The following is a 20904-nucleotide window of genomic DNA, read 5'->3' on the forward strand; positions in this document are numbered from 1 at the left end:
AAATCTAAATTACAACTAATACAGGAAACTGTATGTGCTACTACAAAATAAATGTGACTTTTTCTTTGCTTAATAGCAACAACAAAAATAGTGATGGCACTACTAGTTTAGTATTTGTAGAGGTTTATGTGGTACAATTGTTTGTTGAGTAAGTGATGTTACAGGTGATGGATTAAAAAAAAATGACTAAATGGTAAAGGTATTGACGTGATAACTATGTTTTGTTCCCAGAAAATACTGCCTGTCAGCATTTTAGGATGAATTTTGTAGCCAGACTGAATCTTAATTTTTATTATCCTTTTTTTTTTTTTTTTTTTTTTTTTTTTTAACACAAACCAGTCTTTCTGGTTTTGAGCCCTCTTTGTCTGAACAGAAGTAGCTGTTCTGTCATTCCGCAGCAACAGTCCAAAGAGAAAGGCTGTTTAGCTTCCTTCCTTCCTTCCTTCCTTCCTTCCTTGTCTTTCTTCTTTCAAGGTAGGTGACACAAGAAATTTCTTAATTTTTGTCTTTTCAGCTATACTACACATGTAAAAGGAAAATGCAGGACATTTTCCAATTTTACAAAACCAGAGTGGAAATGCACCTGTTTTCAATTTGCACCGTTCAGATACCTTTATGACTTGCAATCTAATTCATTAGACTTACTATTTTTTAAAAGGACCTGCAAAGTACCCAACTTTCTTTCCAAGCAATAGCACAATGTGCAATTCATTGGTTTTATCTGCACAATAATCCCATCAGGGTTAGAATCAGAGGCAGAAAGAAAGCTTGATTACTCATTTAGACAGAGATTTGTTCTGAGTCTTTCATATGAGCAGGAGACTTGAAATGCAATGGGCAAGACTTGAAAGACCATAGACAAGAATTTTGCATGTAATCCATCTCAAGACTGAAGCTGTGAGCAGCTTCTGAGATCTTTTAAATCACACACACAAAAAAATATCATATTTTAGTGCAAAGAATAAAAGTAAACTGGATTTCAAACACAACAATGATAAAAAAATAGCAAAATTCAGTTCAAAAGTTAAGTAACTTTATTTTACAGTTTTAGAAAATTTTTACATTATTAAACTAAAACAGGCTAAGGTAAATTCCAATGTTTTTAAAAGGCAAAATAGAAGAAGAAGAAAAAAAAACAACACTGCAATTTCAGTTGATTTTTTTTTTTTTTTAGGATTGTTTTCTGTTACCATATAGATGTATGCCTGAAATAGGCTAAATTACTCCATGGAAAACAAAACAAAACAAAACAATCACTCTGCAGAAACCCTTGGGATATTTTTTATCTCTTGTCATCAGATTCTGTTTCTCCCACTGTTAATTATGAAATAGGATTTTCCCCATGTTACATCACAGAGGGAAGAAACAAATCTACATTGATCACTGGAGATGCTGTGTCTTACAATATATTTAAATATATAAAATTATATATTATGATATGCTGTGCAATTGGCTACAGGACTAAATCATTCAGATGGAGAGGCTGATATCAAAACCATGATGAGTTCTATAGTTATATGGGAAAGAACCCACCTAGACTGAATGGAAGATCTGATGCAAGTAGTACAGTAAGACCTACAACGTCAGAAAAACAGAAAACATTCACCAAAAGTGTCTTTTACTACTTGGACACTACTTTTTCCTCTCGAGTTTTGCAATGGCTCTATTCTACTGTCAGCAGAGGAAGACAGTAGTAACATGACATGTTCAGTTCTCTGTTATTGTTTGCAAACAATAGTAACAACTAAAATCTTACTTGTACCATAGATACAAGATACTTGTATCATAGATACAAGTCACAAAACTACCAATTTATCTATCCTTGTAGATACCATGCACCAATTTTGCAAATCATCATCTAGCAAACACCATGCCTGCTACAGTTTGCTTGAAGGGAGAGAATTACAATTCCTAACAGGCTGTCTACATTTCAGCAATCCAGTGAATTAAAACTGTGGAACTAATATTCATACTGTGTGTGACTGCCTATCTGACGAGATAAATGAGAGACAAGATAAAATCAGGGAAGGATGTTCATTTTATCACCATACCTGATGCAACGATTGAGGACTGACTATATCTTTATAAGGAACTAAATTCCTTGTTCTTTAGGTCCCATCTGCATTTTATTTTGACAGCTTCAGTGCATGTGGCATTCCTAGCCACTGTGCAGGGGAAATATTTGAATGGAGCTTTTATGCCACAATCTTCTTACCCTGGCAAAATTTCTTAGCTGGAATTTAATTTTTTATTATTTATTTATTTATTTAGGTGCCAATAGCAAAGAAGATTTTCAATAACAAAAAGGTATCAGCTTTTGAAACACAAAAGCTTCCTTCAGCACTTCATGAAACAAGAGCATTAAAGTTTATTCCTCTTGACTATAAAGGTATGCATTTGCAAGCACTAAAATTAATAACCGTTTGAGTTTGCAGTCTTCATAACACTAGCCTATACACAATTAGTTGAACATTATTGCAAAGACCTTCCACAAAGACATCGGACATTTTAAACTATTCTACTGTTACCTCCTACTCCCTAAAAGAAGCTACTAACAAGCACCCAATAAACACGCGTTCAACAAATGTGTGTTTTCCTCTCTAGTCTTATCTCAGAAATTCTCTTTATACTGCTCTTTTTGCCTGCATTCTCCCAGATGTTCCACATACAGAGCACTGGTAATTCACTTTTAATAAAGAAATGATAACATTGTTCAAACATTGCTAGCACGTTAACAGATCTTCAGTTCCTCCAGCACTGCACTATTTGAAAAAGTGAAATAAAGTGATAAAAATAATAAGTAGATCATCCACAGTCAGGGTTGAAAATCTGTATCTTTCAGAAAATGGTTCTGTTTTCACATATTGCCAAACTGAATGTATTGGACCTTGTATGCTGTCAGTAACTTCTAGGATGGAAAAGATTTGTTGGAAATGTTGGAATGAGACAGTCCCACACAATGAATGCAATGCGTAATGCAGGAGTCAGGGTGGGCGATGGTATCTGATGGTTAAGACACATTATCTGAAAAGATAATGTTAATGGACTAGTGCAGAGAGTGCTTCAAGTGCACTATGAAACAGGGACTTCCCCGTGTGGTGGTTGATGCCCCATGCCTGCCAGTGTTCAGGAGGCATGTGGACAATGCTCTCAATATGCTTTAGCTTTTTGTTAGCCCTGAAGAGGTCAGGCAGTTGGACTAGATGTTCTCTGAAGGTCCCTTCCAACTTAACTATTCTATTCCAATCTTGAGAGGTCAGTGACAAAGCACGAGTTGAAGACAAATAGGCAAGAGCTATTTGCACTAGCACATGCATACCACTGTCGTTAACTACCAGTTAGAGAGAAACATGGTTATCTCCTCCCATAGACTTGGTCCCATGCATGTTACTTAAATGTACTAAATCAAAAGATAAGATTTATCTCAGTAGAAGGAGCACTACATCTATTTAACAAGTGTTTTGACATGGTTTCTGTCCACAGAACTCGCGATTTTTAAATTAGTAAAACAAAACCAAAACATTATTTGTAAGAGAAGATGCGTCTTGGGACCAGTGCTGTTTAGTATCTTTAACTATGACATAGACAATGGGATCCAATGCACCCTCAGCAGGTTTGCAAATGACACTAAGCTGAGTAGTATGGTTGGTCAATACAACAGAAGGAAGAGATGCCATCCAAAGGGACCTGAACAAGACAGAAAAGAGGGCTCATTTGAACCTAATGAGGCTCAACAAGTCCAAGTGCAAGGTGCTGCACCTGGGCTGGGGCAATTCCAGAAATAAGTACAGAGTGGGTGAAAAACTCATTGAGAGCAGCCCTACAGAGAAGGGCTTGGGGGTTCTGGTGGATGAAAGCTCAACGTGAGCCAAGGGTGGGTGCCTGGAGCCCAGAAGGCCAACTGCATCCTGGACTGCATCAACAGAGGAGTGACCAGCAGGTGGAGGGAGGTGATTGTGCCCCTCTGCTCTGCCCTTGTGAGGCTCCACATGGCTGCTGCATCCAGGTCTGGGGCCCCCAGCAAAACAAGGGCATGGAGCTGTTAGAAGGGGTCCTGAGGGTTATGAAGATGATCATAGAGAGGTGCTGGAGCACCTCTCCTATGAAGAAAGGCTGAGAGAGCTGGGGATGTTCTGTCAGAAGAGAGAGCTCCAGAGGGACCTCAGTGCAGCCTTTCCGTATACAAATTTTGCTCTTAAAATGATGGAGAACAACTTTTTGCTAGGGCAGACAATAATAGGACAAGAGGGAATAGTTTTAAACCGGTAGATTTAGATTAGATGTTTGGAGGAAATTCATCCCTTGGAGTGTGGTGAGGCACTGGAACAGGGTGCCTGGAGAGGTTCTGCATGCCCCAGCCCTGGAGGTTTTCAAGGCCAGATTGGATGCAGCCCTGGGCAACCTGATCTAGCGAGTGGCATTCCTGCCCATGGCAGGGGGTTGGAAGTAGGTGGTCCCCAAAGCCCCTTCCAATCCCATCCTATTCTATAACTCTAGATTCTATGATTCAATCTAATTCCATTCTATTATTCTGTATTCTGAACTTCCGATCACAATGCTTTCCTAAATGTCCTAATTTTTTCCTCAATGTGCAGCCCTTACACAGATTTTTTTAAAAACATCACAGACTATATTTGTCAAAAAAAAAAAAAAAAAAAAAAAAAAAGGCATCCCCCCCAAGCTATGGACAAATGCTTGGATCTGCCAGCACATCTGGCATACATTATTTGTGCTTGTGCCAAAGTAAGGTGTGCCATGTATTGCTATACACTAGTTGTGCATTATGGCTTGGCTAGCTTATGTACACATAGGAATATACTACAAATAACGTGGCAAATGATGAAAGCATATGTATATAAATTAATCACTTAAAATTATCAATGAAGCTGCCACTAATAAGTAATATTACTGGGCTTAACATCCTAAACATCCAGTATAGTGCAAGAAATCAAAAATATATGCACTACACAGCCATAGGACTAAAGAAAAGGGAGAAAGGAACAAAACCACAGGCAAAAACTGCAGTGTCTTACAATAAAAGACCTGTATGTAAGCATTTACTTCAAGGCAACACTGTTTTTGCCAACACCCAGTACAGGAGTGATTTCATTCTTTAGTTTATTTATATTTCGCTAGCCTGGGAAGGTATAAAAACAGTTAAATGAAACAAAGGAACCCCTCAGGACCAAAGGCATCTAATAGGAAGCAGAGCAGTTAAGCAGGCAACTGAGAAACTTCCTAAGTCAGAAAGGTTCTACGAACTGGAGTGTGATATATCCAGAGGCATTGAACTTACACGGTGTTCCATGGATTTTGTTCTGAAACAAAACTTTTTTTCCTCAAAAAAACAACAACAACAACAAAAAAACTCTAAGCATTCTGTTGTCCATCAGACCTCCCAGAAAAAATATCTGCAAGTAAATACATATCTCCCCCAATGTCATGCTAATTGACTGATGAATGCAGTCACCTTCAACAAAGCTTAAAATGTTGTTATTTCAGTTCTGTTTATTTTTTTATTTTTTTCTGGCTCCAGCATCAGTGCTATTTTTCCAGCATACTTAGAAGTCTACAGGCACTATCATTATGGTTGTATGTTCTCAGTGAGAAATGCATCACAGATGCAAAAACCAAATTGAAACATGGAAATGGACATGCCTGAAAAACACTATTAGGACTTGCAAGGTATTCTTAAGAAAAGACAGACTGGTGGCTACTGTAAGCAAAAAGGAGCAGCTTCTGCAGGAAAGGCTTGACTGAGATCAAGATTATCAGGTAAAGAAAAAAAAAAAAAGAAATTTGATATGGTTAAAACAAAAAGGAAACAAAATGAAAAGAGGAATTTTCTATATGACATGTTTTCTAAATACTATATTAATAAACCTGTTAGGAACAATGTTGTGCTATGGGTAGTAGTATTTTTTTTTTTTTTGACATTTGTCCAAGTTTAGAGATAACATTAAATCATTAAACATAAACAAGTATAGTTCTTCCATATGTGGACTTTTTTTTTTTTTTTTTTTGCTTTTTTCTACTACTGTTAAAAACAGATATATTATTGTATTTCGTTTTAAATGCTCTTTATCTGTGACAAGTGAAAAAGAAGATTCACACAAACTAACAGGATTTGGGGTACTTCTCCCTTATTTGTCACTCTCATTAAGTCACTAAGGTCTTTCAGGTTGCATTCTACCTTCAGCTGAATTTGTGGAACCCTTCAGGAGGACAAATCAAAACCAAACACTTGGACCACCACACTGACTCATATTTAGTGATTTCAGACCCAGGAAAGAATCTGACACTCACTACTGTGGTTATCCAAAGAAAGATTTTTGGTTGCTTTTGTGTTAACCAAGAAGCACTTTAACATTACTTAAAAAGCAGCCTTTTAACTCAAGTTGGTGGAGAATGTACATCTGCAATCATAAAAAAAATCAGAATTAGCTACATAGAATATATCTTGACATTTTCCTATAAAGCACTATGTTTTACATTAAGTTGCTGTGGGAGGTTTTTTGAAAGACAGAAAAGCAGAGCCTTGTTTTTTGATGGAAGTGATTGAACTATGTGGGATCAGGGTCTAAACAGTCACAGCCAGACTAGTGCACCAGGGTCTCCTGATTTGTACAGTACTAGAATAGTCAAAGTATACAACTCATTATTTACATACTTTAACTGGAATTATTGCACTATTTTTTTCCACATCGATCTCTGGAGTTTGAAGAAATATTACACTTAGATGGAAAACCATCAAAAACAAGAAGGTGAAGCATGTGTTACAAGCAGACCCATCTGGAGTGAAATATGAACAAAGCAACTACTGAATGTCTATAAGTTAATCAGTGTTATAAATTATTCCATTTTAATTGAGCTATAAACAACTTGAGAAATAAACTCTTACCTACCCCACACTGCATGAGAACAAATGTTAAAATACATTTTCAAGGTGGTGATAAATCTTAATGCTTCATCATCAAAAAACTACTGACATAAGCGTATAAAAACTACTCCCAAAAATATTATGACTGAAATATAATCAAGAAAAAAAACATAGAACTTTGAGTCAGTCTCCAAATTCGTTTTATCACTATTTGTCAAGTTCATTATTTAAACACAGGATTGTATTTTTAATATACATACTTGTACAATGGTTTAAATTAAGGCATAGTCCAGCTGGCTGATATTTTCAATAAAATGTCTCTGTTGCTTTTTAATCACTAATTGGTTCAGATTACCCCTGGCAAAAGTAATATAGTCTGTTAAAGAGGAGATAAAACAGAAAAACAAAAATAACCCAGATCTCTCTAATCCTACTATCTAATCCATTCGGGCCATTCATAAATTAATGTGGTGCAGGCCTTAGGACTCAGTAAGCCTTTCAAGAAACTCACCACTAAAAATCAATCTATCAGACAGGGCTTGAAGCTTTAGGCAGAAGCTGGTAAAATCCTGAACCCATGGTATGGTTTTACAGAAAGCCTTTCACATTCTAGAGAAAGAATATTGTCCACCCAATGCAAAACAGATAAAGAGAGGTTAAACACCCAAAAAATATAGGGCAAACTTTTGGAAGACCTAGCCAAAGAGATAATGGCTGAAGTTTAACAGACAGACATTCAAAGGAGAGCCTTTCAGCATTCAACTCAACATGCCAACTGGAGACTCTTAATTTAAAAGCATTGCCTCAGATCATGACACAATGATGATGCTTTTGTAAATGACATTTTAGGCTCCTGAAATACTCTGAAAAGCATTTCTTCCATGCAATTTGGAATCATATTCTTTATATGATATTCACATCATATTTCCTTTTTCAGCTTTAATGTAAAATATTTGAAGTTCGAAATTTTAGGGAATTGCAATTTAAGTGTAGAACACAGACACCTTTGATGAAGCCAAGTGTTCTTAAACTGAATACATGATATGCAAATCTCATCATCTGTGTGTATCAAAGCTGATGCGTAAACGGTTCAACCATGTTATGTAAGAAAATGCACATTTTCAGGAATATAAATTAAGACCAGCTGTACCTCAAATAGTTTTGCACCTCAAATAGTTTTAAATTCATCAATTTAGTCTTTCACAACGTCATTTAGCAAGAGGGGCAAAATAATAGGCTAGATCACAGCCTCATTTTGGAACCTGACAGGCCACACTTTACTACTCTTGGGACAAAACAAAACATTCTTTGAAGCAGCTGATTAGTTACTGAGCAGCAAGTAGCTCTAAATCACGAGTGACTATAGCACCATATGTGTTCCCTTGGGAATGAAAACACCCTTTTCTTCAGAATTAATGATCACAACTCCATTCCTTAAAGTTCAGCAGTTTGGATTTTTTAGCTTTTACTGATTCTTTTTGCTGTTTTACTTTAACGTTTTTCCTAGTGAAAGTACTGCCTATTAAGCTTCGTATACAACGCTTATATAATTACCTATTTTCTTATTTATCTGGCTTGTATTTTAATTCTAAAGCAAACATTCTTAATACACTTATTCTGTGACAAACACTTTATTTTCAGAGACAGCCCCTGGAGTTCATAGGAGTGCTTAGAGAGCTTCCTGTAGCTCCATTAATCCTGCCTTTTAAACTAGACTAGTAGCCAACACAGATACCTGGAAGTAAAAACAAAGACAAAAAAGTTTAAGAGATGCATTTAATGCACCACGGTAGTATAAATCCTTTCAGAGGCTGGTAATTTAACCATCCTCTGCATTTCCTGAATGTCAGCTTATACTAAAGCATTCCCTTGCATCAATGGCTTTGACAAGTAAAACGTGACAGTAGGCAAAGTGCTAAAAACCTATGTTTCTCTTAACTAAGCATTGTAGCAGACTTGTTCAATGCTTTTCCTCCATGTTAACCTACACTATGCTAAAGCAGCAATAATAGCCACACAAGCACAGAGTACTGTGTAAATAAAGACTCTTAATACTACCCCGGTATAATGAAAATGCATCAGTCAAAGGCATTCACTTATAAAATGATCACTGAAATCCATACATCAGAACCCTTGTAGAGCACCATATTTCAGAAATATATTTGAAGTGTATAGCTGTACCGAAGCTGGAGGCAGAACATTCTGCATTGTGTTTGATGATCAGACTCCCAGTGAGGTTCCTCAATGAAGGTGAATACTACTGAACCAGTCTAAATACATACTGGCTTTACATGGATGTTTGTGACAGAAGATACGGAGTTCCTATCACATTGTTTATTCCACCTGTTTTTGCTCTAGGTTTAGGCATTTGCTTTCAAGGTCGTCCTTGTTATGCCCAGCTTGTTCCTCACTCTGTGTGATAGAAATTTCTGACTGTTCCGTCTTTGCGTCATTATCAGCCAGCTCCTCTGCAGTCAAGGTGGGGCCATGCAGCTCCTTCACATGGAGAGTGGGATTGGTCATTTGCTCTGTCTCTTGTTGAGAGGCTGGTACATTGCTATCTTTGGGAAGCTCAGGGCAGTTGACAGGAGCTATCACCAAGGGAGGCTGAGGTAGGTCTTTCTGCAAATGGAAGATCACAGTTAGAATGAAGAAGATTATTAATTGTTACACTGCTGTCAAGAACAGTATTAACTGTATATAGAGATACACTAGGATTTGTAAAAACTGTTTTCAACTGCCTCCAGTTATCAGGTGAAGTGGTCAGATCAAATGGTCACACAAGGTGAAGATAAAAGGCACATCTCTCACTATTCTTCAGCAGTGGACACATGCATAATGTGATCCTATTTTTGCATCTTAAAGTGCACAGGAGTTTTTTCTTCCAAGAACTTGTCTAATAATTTTTAAAAACCCTGTAAACTTTTCTTATTCACAACAATTTTGGCAAAGAGTTTCACGTCTACGCAGAAAAAAAAGTTACTAAACTTCTAAAAAAGGTTTTGTTTTAAACTGTTGTTTGAATTCATGACTTCTAGTCTAAACTTTCAAGACAATTTTGTTAAGGCTAAGGAAGGGAAGGTATTATTACATGAGATGGTCCTAAAGAAATAGAGAACAACTTCCAGATGAACATTTGACTTTTTTTTTTAAATATGTATTTCTAAGAATGGTAAGAGGTAGCTGCTTGCTATGCTATACATCTGCATTGTACTTCTGGTAACCTTGTATGTTAAAGCTCTAGCTAGTCATCTGCAGAATGGATTTTTTTTCCAAAAAAAAAAAAAAAAATCCTCCGCCTTTTTATAAGCTCCAAATTCAGATATGAGGCTACAATGTATTGGCACCCTTAATACTATTAAAGTGTCTTTGTGCTAGGTTGCTAACACAGAACAGTAGTGAAATGCCTAAAAGATTTGTAACCAGGAAATACTATTTCTCTAAATCAGAGTTGCAGGAATTTCTGTATTATTTTTAAGTGTTCTCTGAATAGGAAGAACTTTTATTTGCTAAGATCCTCCTGGGTCTCTTGCTATCACATGTCTGTAAAAAACTGACAATGCCTTTCATTTCTTTGATTGCAACCTTTCTGTGACACATTAGTAGCGGTTTTAGTCCCTATTTCTTGATTCATCAGTTGTGACAGTTTTCCAGAAACATGACCTGTGTAAGGCATACAAAGGACTGCAATCCCAACTCAACTAACTGCATGCTACTTAGCTTCCTGTAATAAGAAACAGTATTTGCCAACTCAACCAGTCCTAAAGTTTATGTTCTTACTGAAGAACCATGAAAAGAGAAGCACTACCTTCTGTAAAACTTAAGGGACTATAAGCAATCTATTATGAACTGATCTAGATCTCTATCTTCATAAGCTGTAGGCTACTAAAAAGATATGAAGATAAGTATTAAGGAGTTACTTACCACAACAGTAATAATACTTTCAACAAAGATCAAACCAGTAAAAATTGTGTCAGAATGAAGGACAGACAGGGTCTACTTTACTTTTCACTAGCTAGTTTACATGGCCATTAATATTAACATTAATATTAAAAGAAAGAAAATGAAAACATCACTGAAGCAAAAAAGTAACAATCAAGCAAAACAAAAATCTTTGGTTTTGGTGGATAATACTACAATATTTTACTCAACTTTAATTCTAGTTAGGTTTTTATAATAATAGTATTTCTTGAAGACACTCATATCAAACTGGTATTCACCGCAAAGCCGCTGCCCGTCCAGAACATTGCAAGCTCCTTTCTCCAAAGAGCCACAGCAAAACTCGTGATTAGAGTGCAGGGCACCAAGTAGAGGAGAGCTGGCTGGCCCATCTGCATCAATGCCAAGGCGACAAAGGTCACAAGAAGGCCTATGCCATATGCTGGAAGGAAACAAAATCAGAAAAAAAAAATCAGCTATAGCTCTGCTTAAGAAAAAACAATTAAATAGCTAAATAAGCGTTTTAACAGGATTTTTTTTTTTTTTTTTTTCCAATAAGTACATAAAGCAACTTCTCCAAATTTTTTTCAGGCTTTTAAACAGAAGCATTATACATACACTATAAACTTCAACTACTACTTTGAGATACTACTGGTATCTCAAATACAATGTGTATTTGAGTAGGTAGTACAATGTGAAAGTAGTGTGATTGACCTAGTCCATGCTGTGTGATTAAATCAATATCTTAAACAGTTTTAGAGAAACAAAATAAACAAATATTTTATTTCTCCTATTATATTTATGAATTCAGATAGAGACAATTATTTTGACCATTATATTATATACTTGGTTTGGCTTTGACTGCTTCTTACTACATGGCAACATAACTTAAAAAACCAGATGTATAATTTATTATTTTGTTTTAAATTACTGCTTGTATTCCGCAGAAAAGCGGAACAGAAGCATTTAGGATTTATATTGTAATTATTTTCAATTAAATTTTCAGAAGGAAGCTAAAACTAACTGATTTTTGTTCACAAGTAAGATTATTGGAATACTCAATGGTTTTATCCATTTTTTTTTTTTTATTTTTTTATTTTTTAATTGATAGTTCTTTGTATTTAACTGAAATATTGGTTTTTATGACCTAAGTCCATTGCCTCACATCTTCGCCCTGCACGCTTGCAAGAGAAGTCCGGTTATGTCTTCCCAGCTACCTCACATTAGGTAGCTTTAGACAGCAAAAGAATTTCCCCTTTGCATTCTCTTCTTTGAGCATCACGTGCTTCAGCACCCAGCCATCTTAGTGGCCTGCATTGGATTTATTCCAGCACATCAGTGTCTCAAATGACAAACTGCGGGAATAATCACTTCTCTCATCCTGCTGACTCTAATTTTACTAATACAGTGCAGTATGTGGTTAGTTTTTATTGCTGCAATAACACTGCTGACTCTTCACAGATACCGAAATTGATAGGAAAATGTTGTAAAGATGTTTTGAAAGTACCAGGCAAGACAACAGGTTACTTTAAGAACCTATGAGATGAAGTTGTCTAAAATTTTCTACTCTAATTCTGCTTTAAGTCTTTAAGAATCTATATTTGCAAGAATTTCTAAAGCATTTTCCCCTAAGTTTATGATATTAACTGCAAATATTCTAAGTCTTTGATAGCATAAATACAGGTTTCTGTTGGCTGTGTTAGAAGTTAAGATAGCATTTGTCAGTCACCTTGAAGCCCATGGTGTACAACTCTGGATTCTACAAACTGAAATTTGAAACCAATTTGGAATCCATTTGGAGGTATTATATCCATTACAAAATACTTCATTACATCATAAATCACGGATTTTTAGAACACACAAAAAGAACAAAGTCAATATCCTTGAACCTGAATTTTCATATGCCACCAACTCAAAAAAAATCTTTAATCAAGAAGCCAGAATGAGTAGCTAAGAACATGTAAGAATACATGTAGGGGTTACAGTTACACAAATCGTGATCAGAAGTAGTTTCCTTTATTTATGTCAGACAAGGCAGCTCAAGAAAGTGATGTCATAATTCAGTAGTAGAAGGTCTAGCCTTTAAAGAACAGTTTTATTTGCTTTATTACTTGTTTAATAATGAATGGAGCAGAATGATCAAAAAACAACATAGTATGAGATCAATAGTATGCTTTTGAAGGGAGTGACTCCTCTAGATATCATGTTTAAGTGTCAAACATACCTATTGTGCAGGCTACAAAATAGACTCTGGATGACTGGACCTGAATATCAAATCTATGACAGTAGGCTACCAGTAAACCTAGGAAAGGAAAGAACAATTACATTTTCAACCCATTCATGCATTGAGATAAATGAAAACGTATATCAAATTATCTATGAACTTTTAAGATTTTTTTTTTCCAATACTTTGGTACTCCACTATTTAAGAACAGCATCATTCAGTAAGCCCCACAGCTTACAGAACAGTTACATAAATAGTCAAAGTTACCCTTAACTTAATACTTTTTATTAATATGCTTCTGCCTTTCCCTCCTGTGGGAAGGATCCCTCTCCACCCCACCCCATTTAAATAGATTTTTTTCCATGAAACTTGTAAGAATATAATTGTCTCAGGTTTTGCTGAATTTTGTTGAAACCAGGGATTGCAGAAACTTTGGTTCTGTAGAAATCAAGGCTAAATGCACAGTACTTTTGTGTGCTTTTTTTAAAGAGTTCTTGATTAAAATGAAACAAAGTAAGTTTCAAAGCAATGCACATGAACCTGTTTGTTCATGTATTTTAAAGAAAACAAGAAACAAAAACAACAACAAAAAGAAAAAAGTAATTGCTCTGGCAAATCAAATGCAGCAAGAGTTAACAATTGTACCACAGAAGATTATGCAGCTAGTGAAAAATAAGTTATTCACAGAAAGAATGCTGCTAGATGAATTGTCCACAGTATGTTTCATCACTAGAATGTAGATAATTCTCTTAATCTCAGATTATCCAAGTTCCTCGGATAATCAAGCTCCTTGTGTAAGATTTAGTTCAACTCTGAAGCTTGGAAATAAATGATCCTGGGGACAATGAATTAGAAAGCAGGCAGAAGGGAGGTCACAGTGCAAATGGGAAGCACTTCTTGAACTCTAATTACTGGTGAATTTCCTTTTTTATTTTCAGGTGAATTGTCCATAACATCCACATGTACCCAGAGATGAGTTCTGGAGCTTTTCAAACCAATAGCAACTGCAAATCTACTCTGCCAAGTGCTGTAGTATATTGAGATGCTTTTGAATTGGCATAGTACTGGAAGAAACATGGACAGAGCACTCAGTGGCAGCTAATGCACAGTAAAGGTGGAGACAGCTCTCTGATGACTGAACACATGACAAGAGATGGCTTCAACCAAATGTTCTAAATGTTCATGTTGTAAATTGCTGTCATCACAGCCTGTTTTGCATTTTGGCAACCTATGGATGGGGATGGCTTCAAGTGGCTTACTAGATCATCAACCTGACAAACTGGAAGCTTCATTTTAATACAACCTATAAGAACCAGAGCAGTCTTCAAACAGACCGTTATGATGCTGGAGATGCAGGTAAGTAGAGAAAGTGAGGTATTCACACAATGAATGTCCATTGTTACTAACAAAACAACAAAGTTTTGAATAGTGGGGTATATGTGCACTCAAATCACAGGCAAATGGGCAAGTCACTTCCTCTATGATCTCACTATTAAAAATGTTTATATTGTAATATTAGCTGCTGAATTAATTCTTCAGTTTTCTCTACATTTCTCGACTTGACTGCATGTGAAACTGAACCATCAAATTAGTAGGCATTTAATTTCTTATTGAAAGAATAAATAGTGCAGAAAAAAAAACAGAAAGGTATACTTACAAATATATCAGGTTTATACATGTCAAATCAAACTTCCCACTTGAAGTGGAAGCAGAAGAATAAGCTAATATGACAGTGCAACAAGTACAATTAACACACTAAACAAGAAATACCTGGAACTAAAATGTCTCCAAATCCTAGGAGAGAAAAAGGCCTGTCACACAGAGCCAGTGGTGAAGAGTTCAGTCGTGGAACCTTCAGGACCATTGGGAGCTTAGAAAGAAAGAGACATAATCCTTATGAAAAGCTTTCTTCTCTACATACTGACACCAGAACTTGTTACTGTTGTACTGGACCTAAAGGCTACACAGATATAGCAAAAACATCTTTTTTTTTTTTTTTAAACATTATACATCTCATTACTGACAACAATAAAAATACAGTTAAGATGGGAGTGAAGAAATACTATTAAAAACAAATGGCCAAGACAACTTGTAGTATGATGCACATCTCAAAATACTCTATATTAATGTCAAAGTCCTCACATGTCGTAGGTATCAACTCTGGTTTAACTGTAGAAACAAAATTAGACAAGCTGCCACATGTATAAGAAATAGCTTTGTTTGGTTCTACTGGTTGCAATGGATGTATCAAAAGAGCAAAGACTTAGGAAACCCTTTAAAAAGTAATTTCTCCAATCACTTTGAGACTTTTTTTTTTTTGTGTGTGTATTCTAACATTTGTTTATTACACAACTTGCAGTGTTGAGGCACAGTATGACAAGGTTCAGTGCAAACATATTTCTATATTAGACTATTAAAGAAAATATATTTTGCTTATATTAGTGTTAAAATCATTGTATCTACTTATAGTATAATTATTCTTCCATATAATTAATTGTGTGTAAAATTTGAACTAAAGTGGGAGCAAAAGACTAGACTAATTTAAACAAAACTGGTTTTCCTACAGATTCACTTCATACTTATTTTCTACACTGTAACTCGTCATTTTCTACATCTCACCTACTTTCTTCCTCAACTCAGCCACATCACGTTGTACAGCTCTGTGCATGCAGCTGGCTGTAGTCAAAGGGTACAGAAGTGTTGAATTCTGACTTCTGTTTTCTATCTCCAGTTTGTGTTTCTCTCCTTTGCCTAGCTTCAGGTTTTCATAAAACAATTGTCAAAACTGGGGGGGGCTGGATGGTAGGAAAGAGACATCATATGCATTTAATCTCTTCAGGTTAAAATGGATATGCTTCATTAGAAATTATATTACAAATATGCTCACATACTTTTATGAAACTGAGCTAACCAGCTTCCTTTTACCGAAACTCTTTAAAAGCAAGACAAAGGAAGACCAAAGCTATCATGAAGAGTCACTAGAAGTCTGCTTGGTCCTGTTTCTTTTGTAGATTTCCAGAGAGCTTAGGAGTGCTTATTTCCATGTAAAATTCTGTGAGTGGCATATCCATTTCAGACCCATAGTCTTTGAGTTTTACAGAAGTTGAAAGCTTAATAGCTAGAAGTTAATGCATACTTTTCAGACTACATACAATACCTTTTCATGAGTGGCAGAATCAGATGGGCCTGCAGCTACCTCCACCATTATACTCTCCCCAGTCTAAAGAAAAAAATGGCAAAATTTTAAATCAGCACATCAATCAGCAGGCCAGGGATTATTTAGGAATACACAGTGAAACATGTCATTACCTTTTGCTCTGTCTGCAGCAGGCAACAGAAAAATACTTTACTTACCTTTGTTAGAAAAGGTGTGATAAATACAAAGAATACATCATAGACAAAAAGAACCAGGAGGAGCAAGGTGCAACCCTGGAAGAAGAGACAAGATAATTGGTGTGTATTTATATACTATGCATTAGTTACCAGCAGCATATATTCAGCAGCTTGAGTATTCAGAATAAAAAATTAGGACTAAACAAGACACCCTAATTTTTCTCAATTCCTAAATATTTTAAATGGAAGAATCTCATTTTGCATGCAGCAAGAATATAATTCTCAGATACAAAGTTATGTTAGTCCCTCAAATTCTTTATCCTATAAAATCTGAAAATTGTTTCAATTTGTTAGGAGATACTAAAAACTTTTGCATTTTCTCTGAATGATGCTAGGCATAGTTTGAAACAGCATCTACACTATCTCAGCCAATTTCTACAGGGGAACAGATTTATAGGTGAAGATAACTTGGAAAAGAGTTTGAAGAGCTGCCTAAGAAGCAACTAAATGACTAACACTAATTTTTATTTTAGAATACTGATTAAGTTCTAGAAGATTTGAAAATTAGAACATTGCATCCATCTTATGTCAAATTAAGGGAAAAACAAAACAGAGTGGTGGAAGCTACTCATATCCGATTTCCAGCAAAATGACATTGAGAAGGACTGAAAAATTACATCTGACAGATCTCAAGAAACAAGTCTTTATGAAGTAATCACAATTAGTAAAATCTGAATCATATGGTGTTTCAGCATTTTTTTGTGTTTAAATCAAAGACCTATACCATGAAATCATAACTGTATGGATGAGAAGTTCACTGGATCACACTGCTGTAGTAGATAAAGTAAACCAAAATTTAATATCTCTTTAACATCCATACCTTAAATGTAGGCAGGCGAATTGTTTTCAACATGTAAAGACAGAAAGCAATTCCTAAAGCATCTTGCAGAACCCAGGCCCACCTAAAGGAAGAGAAAATTTATATTTATGCAGGAAGCAGCAGGACAGTCAGACCAAGCTGTTTTCACTAAGGACCTGCTTGGGGAAAAAAAAGTAAATAAAGCAACCAAACCAAAATAAAAATTTTATTACAAGCTCTTGTTTGCAATCAACATTGTAGTCATCATGGACTTACAAACATGAAGTTGTACTTGACCAACCTGATAACCTTCTACAAGGTAAATGACTTTCATTATATGAACAGCAGATACTTTATCTGGACTTCAGGAAGGCTTTCTACACAGTGTCTTCCACAATTTTCCCATAGAAAGCTGTTGATACATTTATATATGCCCATATAGATGGGCAGACAAGGAGGTACAAGCCAGCTGAAAGACCAGGCCCAGAGGGTGGTGATTAGTGACTCAAAGTCTAGTTGGAGGCCAATAGCCAGCAGTGTACCCCAGTGATCCACATGGGGTCCAATCCTGTTGAACTTCTTCATTAATGATCTGGATGATGTGGCTGAGTGTACTCTCAGCAAGTTTACAGATGAGACAAAGCTGGGAGGAGTGGCTGACATACCAGAAGGTTGTACTGCCACCCAAAAGAACCTCAACAGGATGGAGAAACAGGCTGAAAAGAAAATCATGAAGTTCAACAAGAGAAAGTGCAAAATCCTCCAACTGTGGAAGAAGAACCCCATGCACATGCTGGGGGCCAACCTTCTGGAAAGCAACTTTGCAGAGAAGAGGCTGGGGGTGCTGGTGGACACCAAGTTGAATATGAATCAGAAATATGATCTTACAACAAAGGTGAGCAATGGTATCCTAGGCTGCATTAGGAGGGGTGTTACTAGCAGGCTGAGGGAGGTGATCTTTCCCCTCTAACTCAGCCTTAGGTCCACCTTAAGTGTGGTGTCCAGTCCTGGGCTCCTCGGTACAAGAAATGGAGCTACTAGAGAGACTCCAACAAAGGCTCACAGAGATGGTGGAGGGACTGAAGCATCTCTCCTACGAGGAAAGGCAGATGGGACTATTCAGCCTAGATAAAAGGCGGCTTGGGAAGATCTTATCAATGTACATGAGTATCTGAAGGGAGGGCGCAAAGGTGCCGTACTTGTTTCAGTGGCACCAAGTGATAGGACGAGAAGTGACAAGCAAAAACTGAATCACAGAATATTCTCATTTTCCACTGTTCAGGTGAATGAGCACTGGCACGGGTTGCCCAGGGCAGCTGGGGAGTCTCTCTCCTTGGAGATATAAAAAAAAAAAAAAAAAGTCATCTGGACATGGTCCTGGGCAACTGGACCCAGGTTGACTTGCTTGAGCAGGGTGGTTGGATCACAGGACCTCCAACCTCAAACATTCTGTAATTCTGCTTTTTTTTTTTGGTCCAAACTACCCATGTTTTAGTCTATCATCTAGCACATAGATACGACATTCTTTAATCTCTTGGTTGTAAGACTAAGATTTTAAAACAAGATATAATTCATACTCAGCAATTTAGTTTAGGACAAGCTAATTGCCTTTATCCTCTTTGTTCCGATTTCTTCAGAGCAATCAAACAGTCTTTGAACACATAACTACCTCAGAGTGCATTTAACCTCACACAGCAAATTTTCATATGTATTTGCTGCCAGTAGCTGCTTTTCAAATTCTACTTTTTCCAATCCTTTTCAATACCTGGAATTATTTTTTCCATGAATGATTAGATTTATAATGCTGATGAAAAAATACTGGAGTTTATACCCATTTATTACAAACTAGTAACGTACTGGCTCTTTAAAGAAATTAGTGAATAGAGAATAAAACTAGCTATACTAAAACCTGTGACAGTTCTAACAGAACATTTTTCTCTCTCCCTACATACCTTGTCTCACATTTACAATACACACTGCTCTTACATTTTAGCAACCATAAAAATGCAGCTATGGTTGCTGGTGGTATAGTCACCAACAAAAAACAGGATGGAAAAAACAGATTAATTCTTGGTTAATACTAGTAATTAAGAACCACCTTACTTATTATCACACTTCCTGATGGAATAATTCTTCATATGCCAGTCCTAAAAGAAACTGGTTCAACTTGACACACTCTCCAAAGCAAACACAGAGTGAATCATCCGCAGAAAGAAAGATGTACTTATCCTTTCAGAGGCTACTAGTGGTCTTTTCCTTGGATAAAACACTGCTGAAAAGCTGTCTAGGAATCTCAGTGAAGGGAAGAATTTTTCAAGGGCAAGTTTTTGCAAGTTAAGTCTAGAAGAACTAAAGCTTTTTGTTTTACTCGATAGCTAGGATGAAACAGAAGTAGGACTTGAGATATGGAACACTAGTGTTTCCCTGTAACTGCTAGAGACTAGATGCAGATGAGACATTATGCTTCTGTGATCCTCTGATCAATACCTGAGTACCTGCTGATGAAGCTTTGTGCAGGACGCTTCAAATCCACTCCAGCTTTGAGGCAGAAGATTAAGGGTTTCCCAGTCCTAATTATCACAGGTTGGAATGGCACTATAGCATTTCTGTACTTCTCAGTCTGACACTGGTTCCTTATTGCTCTAAAAGAGGTTCAGAGTTGATGCCTTCTGAGTTTTGTCAGTGAATGATCCAAAGCCTTAACACAGAAAACAGACCCCACAAAGGCAATAAAAGGCATTCAAGACAAGAAAGACACGTTCAGTACTAACAGCAGAAACTAAAGCCAACATGTCAGTTCTAACATGGAACCTGTGATAGAATCCTTTTAACTGAAGCAGTAAGAAGAATGAACATGCTGTAATTTACATGCTGTAAATGTAGGTACCACAGCAACACTGGACATAGCTCCCCTCAACTGTCTGGCATGAGTAAACCATTTTCTAAAGATCTGACAATTGTCATAGGTCTTATTCTCTCAGAAAAATTTCACATGTGGACCATCACCTAAAGAAATAAATTAGACAACTTGTACCCAAACTTCTATACCACTTGTGAAAAGCTGCATGAAACCAGTCAGAATATTGGCTGGGAATCCAGAACCAGTGAAGCCTGAATTTTATGGAAGAAACTCAGGTATAGCGAGAGACATTTTCCTGTAACTTAGACCAATGAGAAAAAGATGAAGTACATCAAGAGCAACTATGAATTTTATATCTATTTTTTTTTTTTAAACACTTAAAATTACTCCGTAACAAAATGAATTAACGCAGATGGTATGCATCTTTCACAGCTTCCTCAGAAATAGGAGAATGGAAGTTCCAGGGTGTTAAGATTGCAAGTTTTTTCTGTAATTTGACAAAAAGTAATCAATAGAAGTGTCTAATTTCTTCCAACTCCTAGATTCTGGATAGGTTTAAGCTTCTACAGATGGCAATAACATAGTATAGATTATGGTCTTCTTGCATAGAAATTAAAATATACACTTACTGATCTTCATTTCTGAAGATTCCCCAGACTACACTGACAGAGATACAAAATACTGCCAACAGCAACATCCGGACCTGTGGACGCTTGTGAAAATAAGGCAAGTTGTTGTCTGGGATTCTGAAAATGAAACACAAATGGGTACAATTATATATGTAGTTGCCCTCCTCCTTCATAAACGTT

General features: G+C 36.4%; 1 protein-coding gene across 2 annotated transcripts in view; it reads right to left on the bottom strand.

Moving 5' to 3' along the window:
• Nucleotides 1-1117: 1117 nt before the first annotated feature.
• Nucleotides 1118-20904, bottom strand: part of SPPL2B (signal peptide peptidase like 2B) — a 31747-nt gene continuing 11960 nt past the window's right edge. Inside the window, exons 8-15 of one of the 2 annotated variants that reach the window (XM_082780077.1) lie at nt 20725-20841; nt 17257-17338; nt 16398-16472; nt 16201-16263; nt 14814-14913; nt 13044-13121; nt 11101-11261; nt 1118-9502 (exon numbers count right to left, since the gene is read on the bottom strand). In XM_082780077.1, the coding sequence (XP_082636203.1) occupies nt 9215-9502; nt 11101-11261; nt 13044-13121; nt 14814-14913; nt 16201-16263; nt 16398-16472; nt 17257-17338; nt 20725-20841 (964 nt within the window). In that variant the 3' untranslated portion in view covers nt 1118-9214. Of the gene's footprint in view, nt 9503-11032; nt 11262-13043; nt 13122-14813; nt 14914-16200; nt 16264-16397; nt 16473-17256; nt 17339-20724; nt 20842-20904 lie in introns of both variants that reach the window. The other variant, XM_082780078.1, reaches the window with a different exon arrangement.

The sequence above is a fragment of the Aythya marila genome (genome assembly GCF_965140915.1).
Source record: "Aythya marila genome assembly, chromosome: 27".
Classification (NCBI taxonomy): domain Eukaryota; kingdom Metazoa; phylum Chordata; class Aves; order Anseriformes; family Anatidae; genus Aythya; species Aythya marila.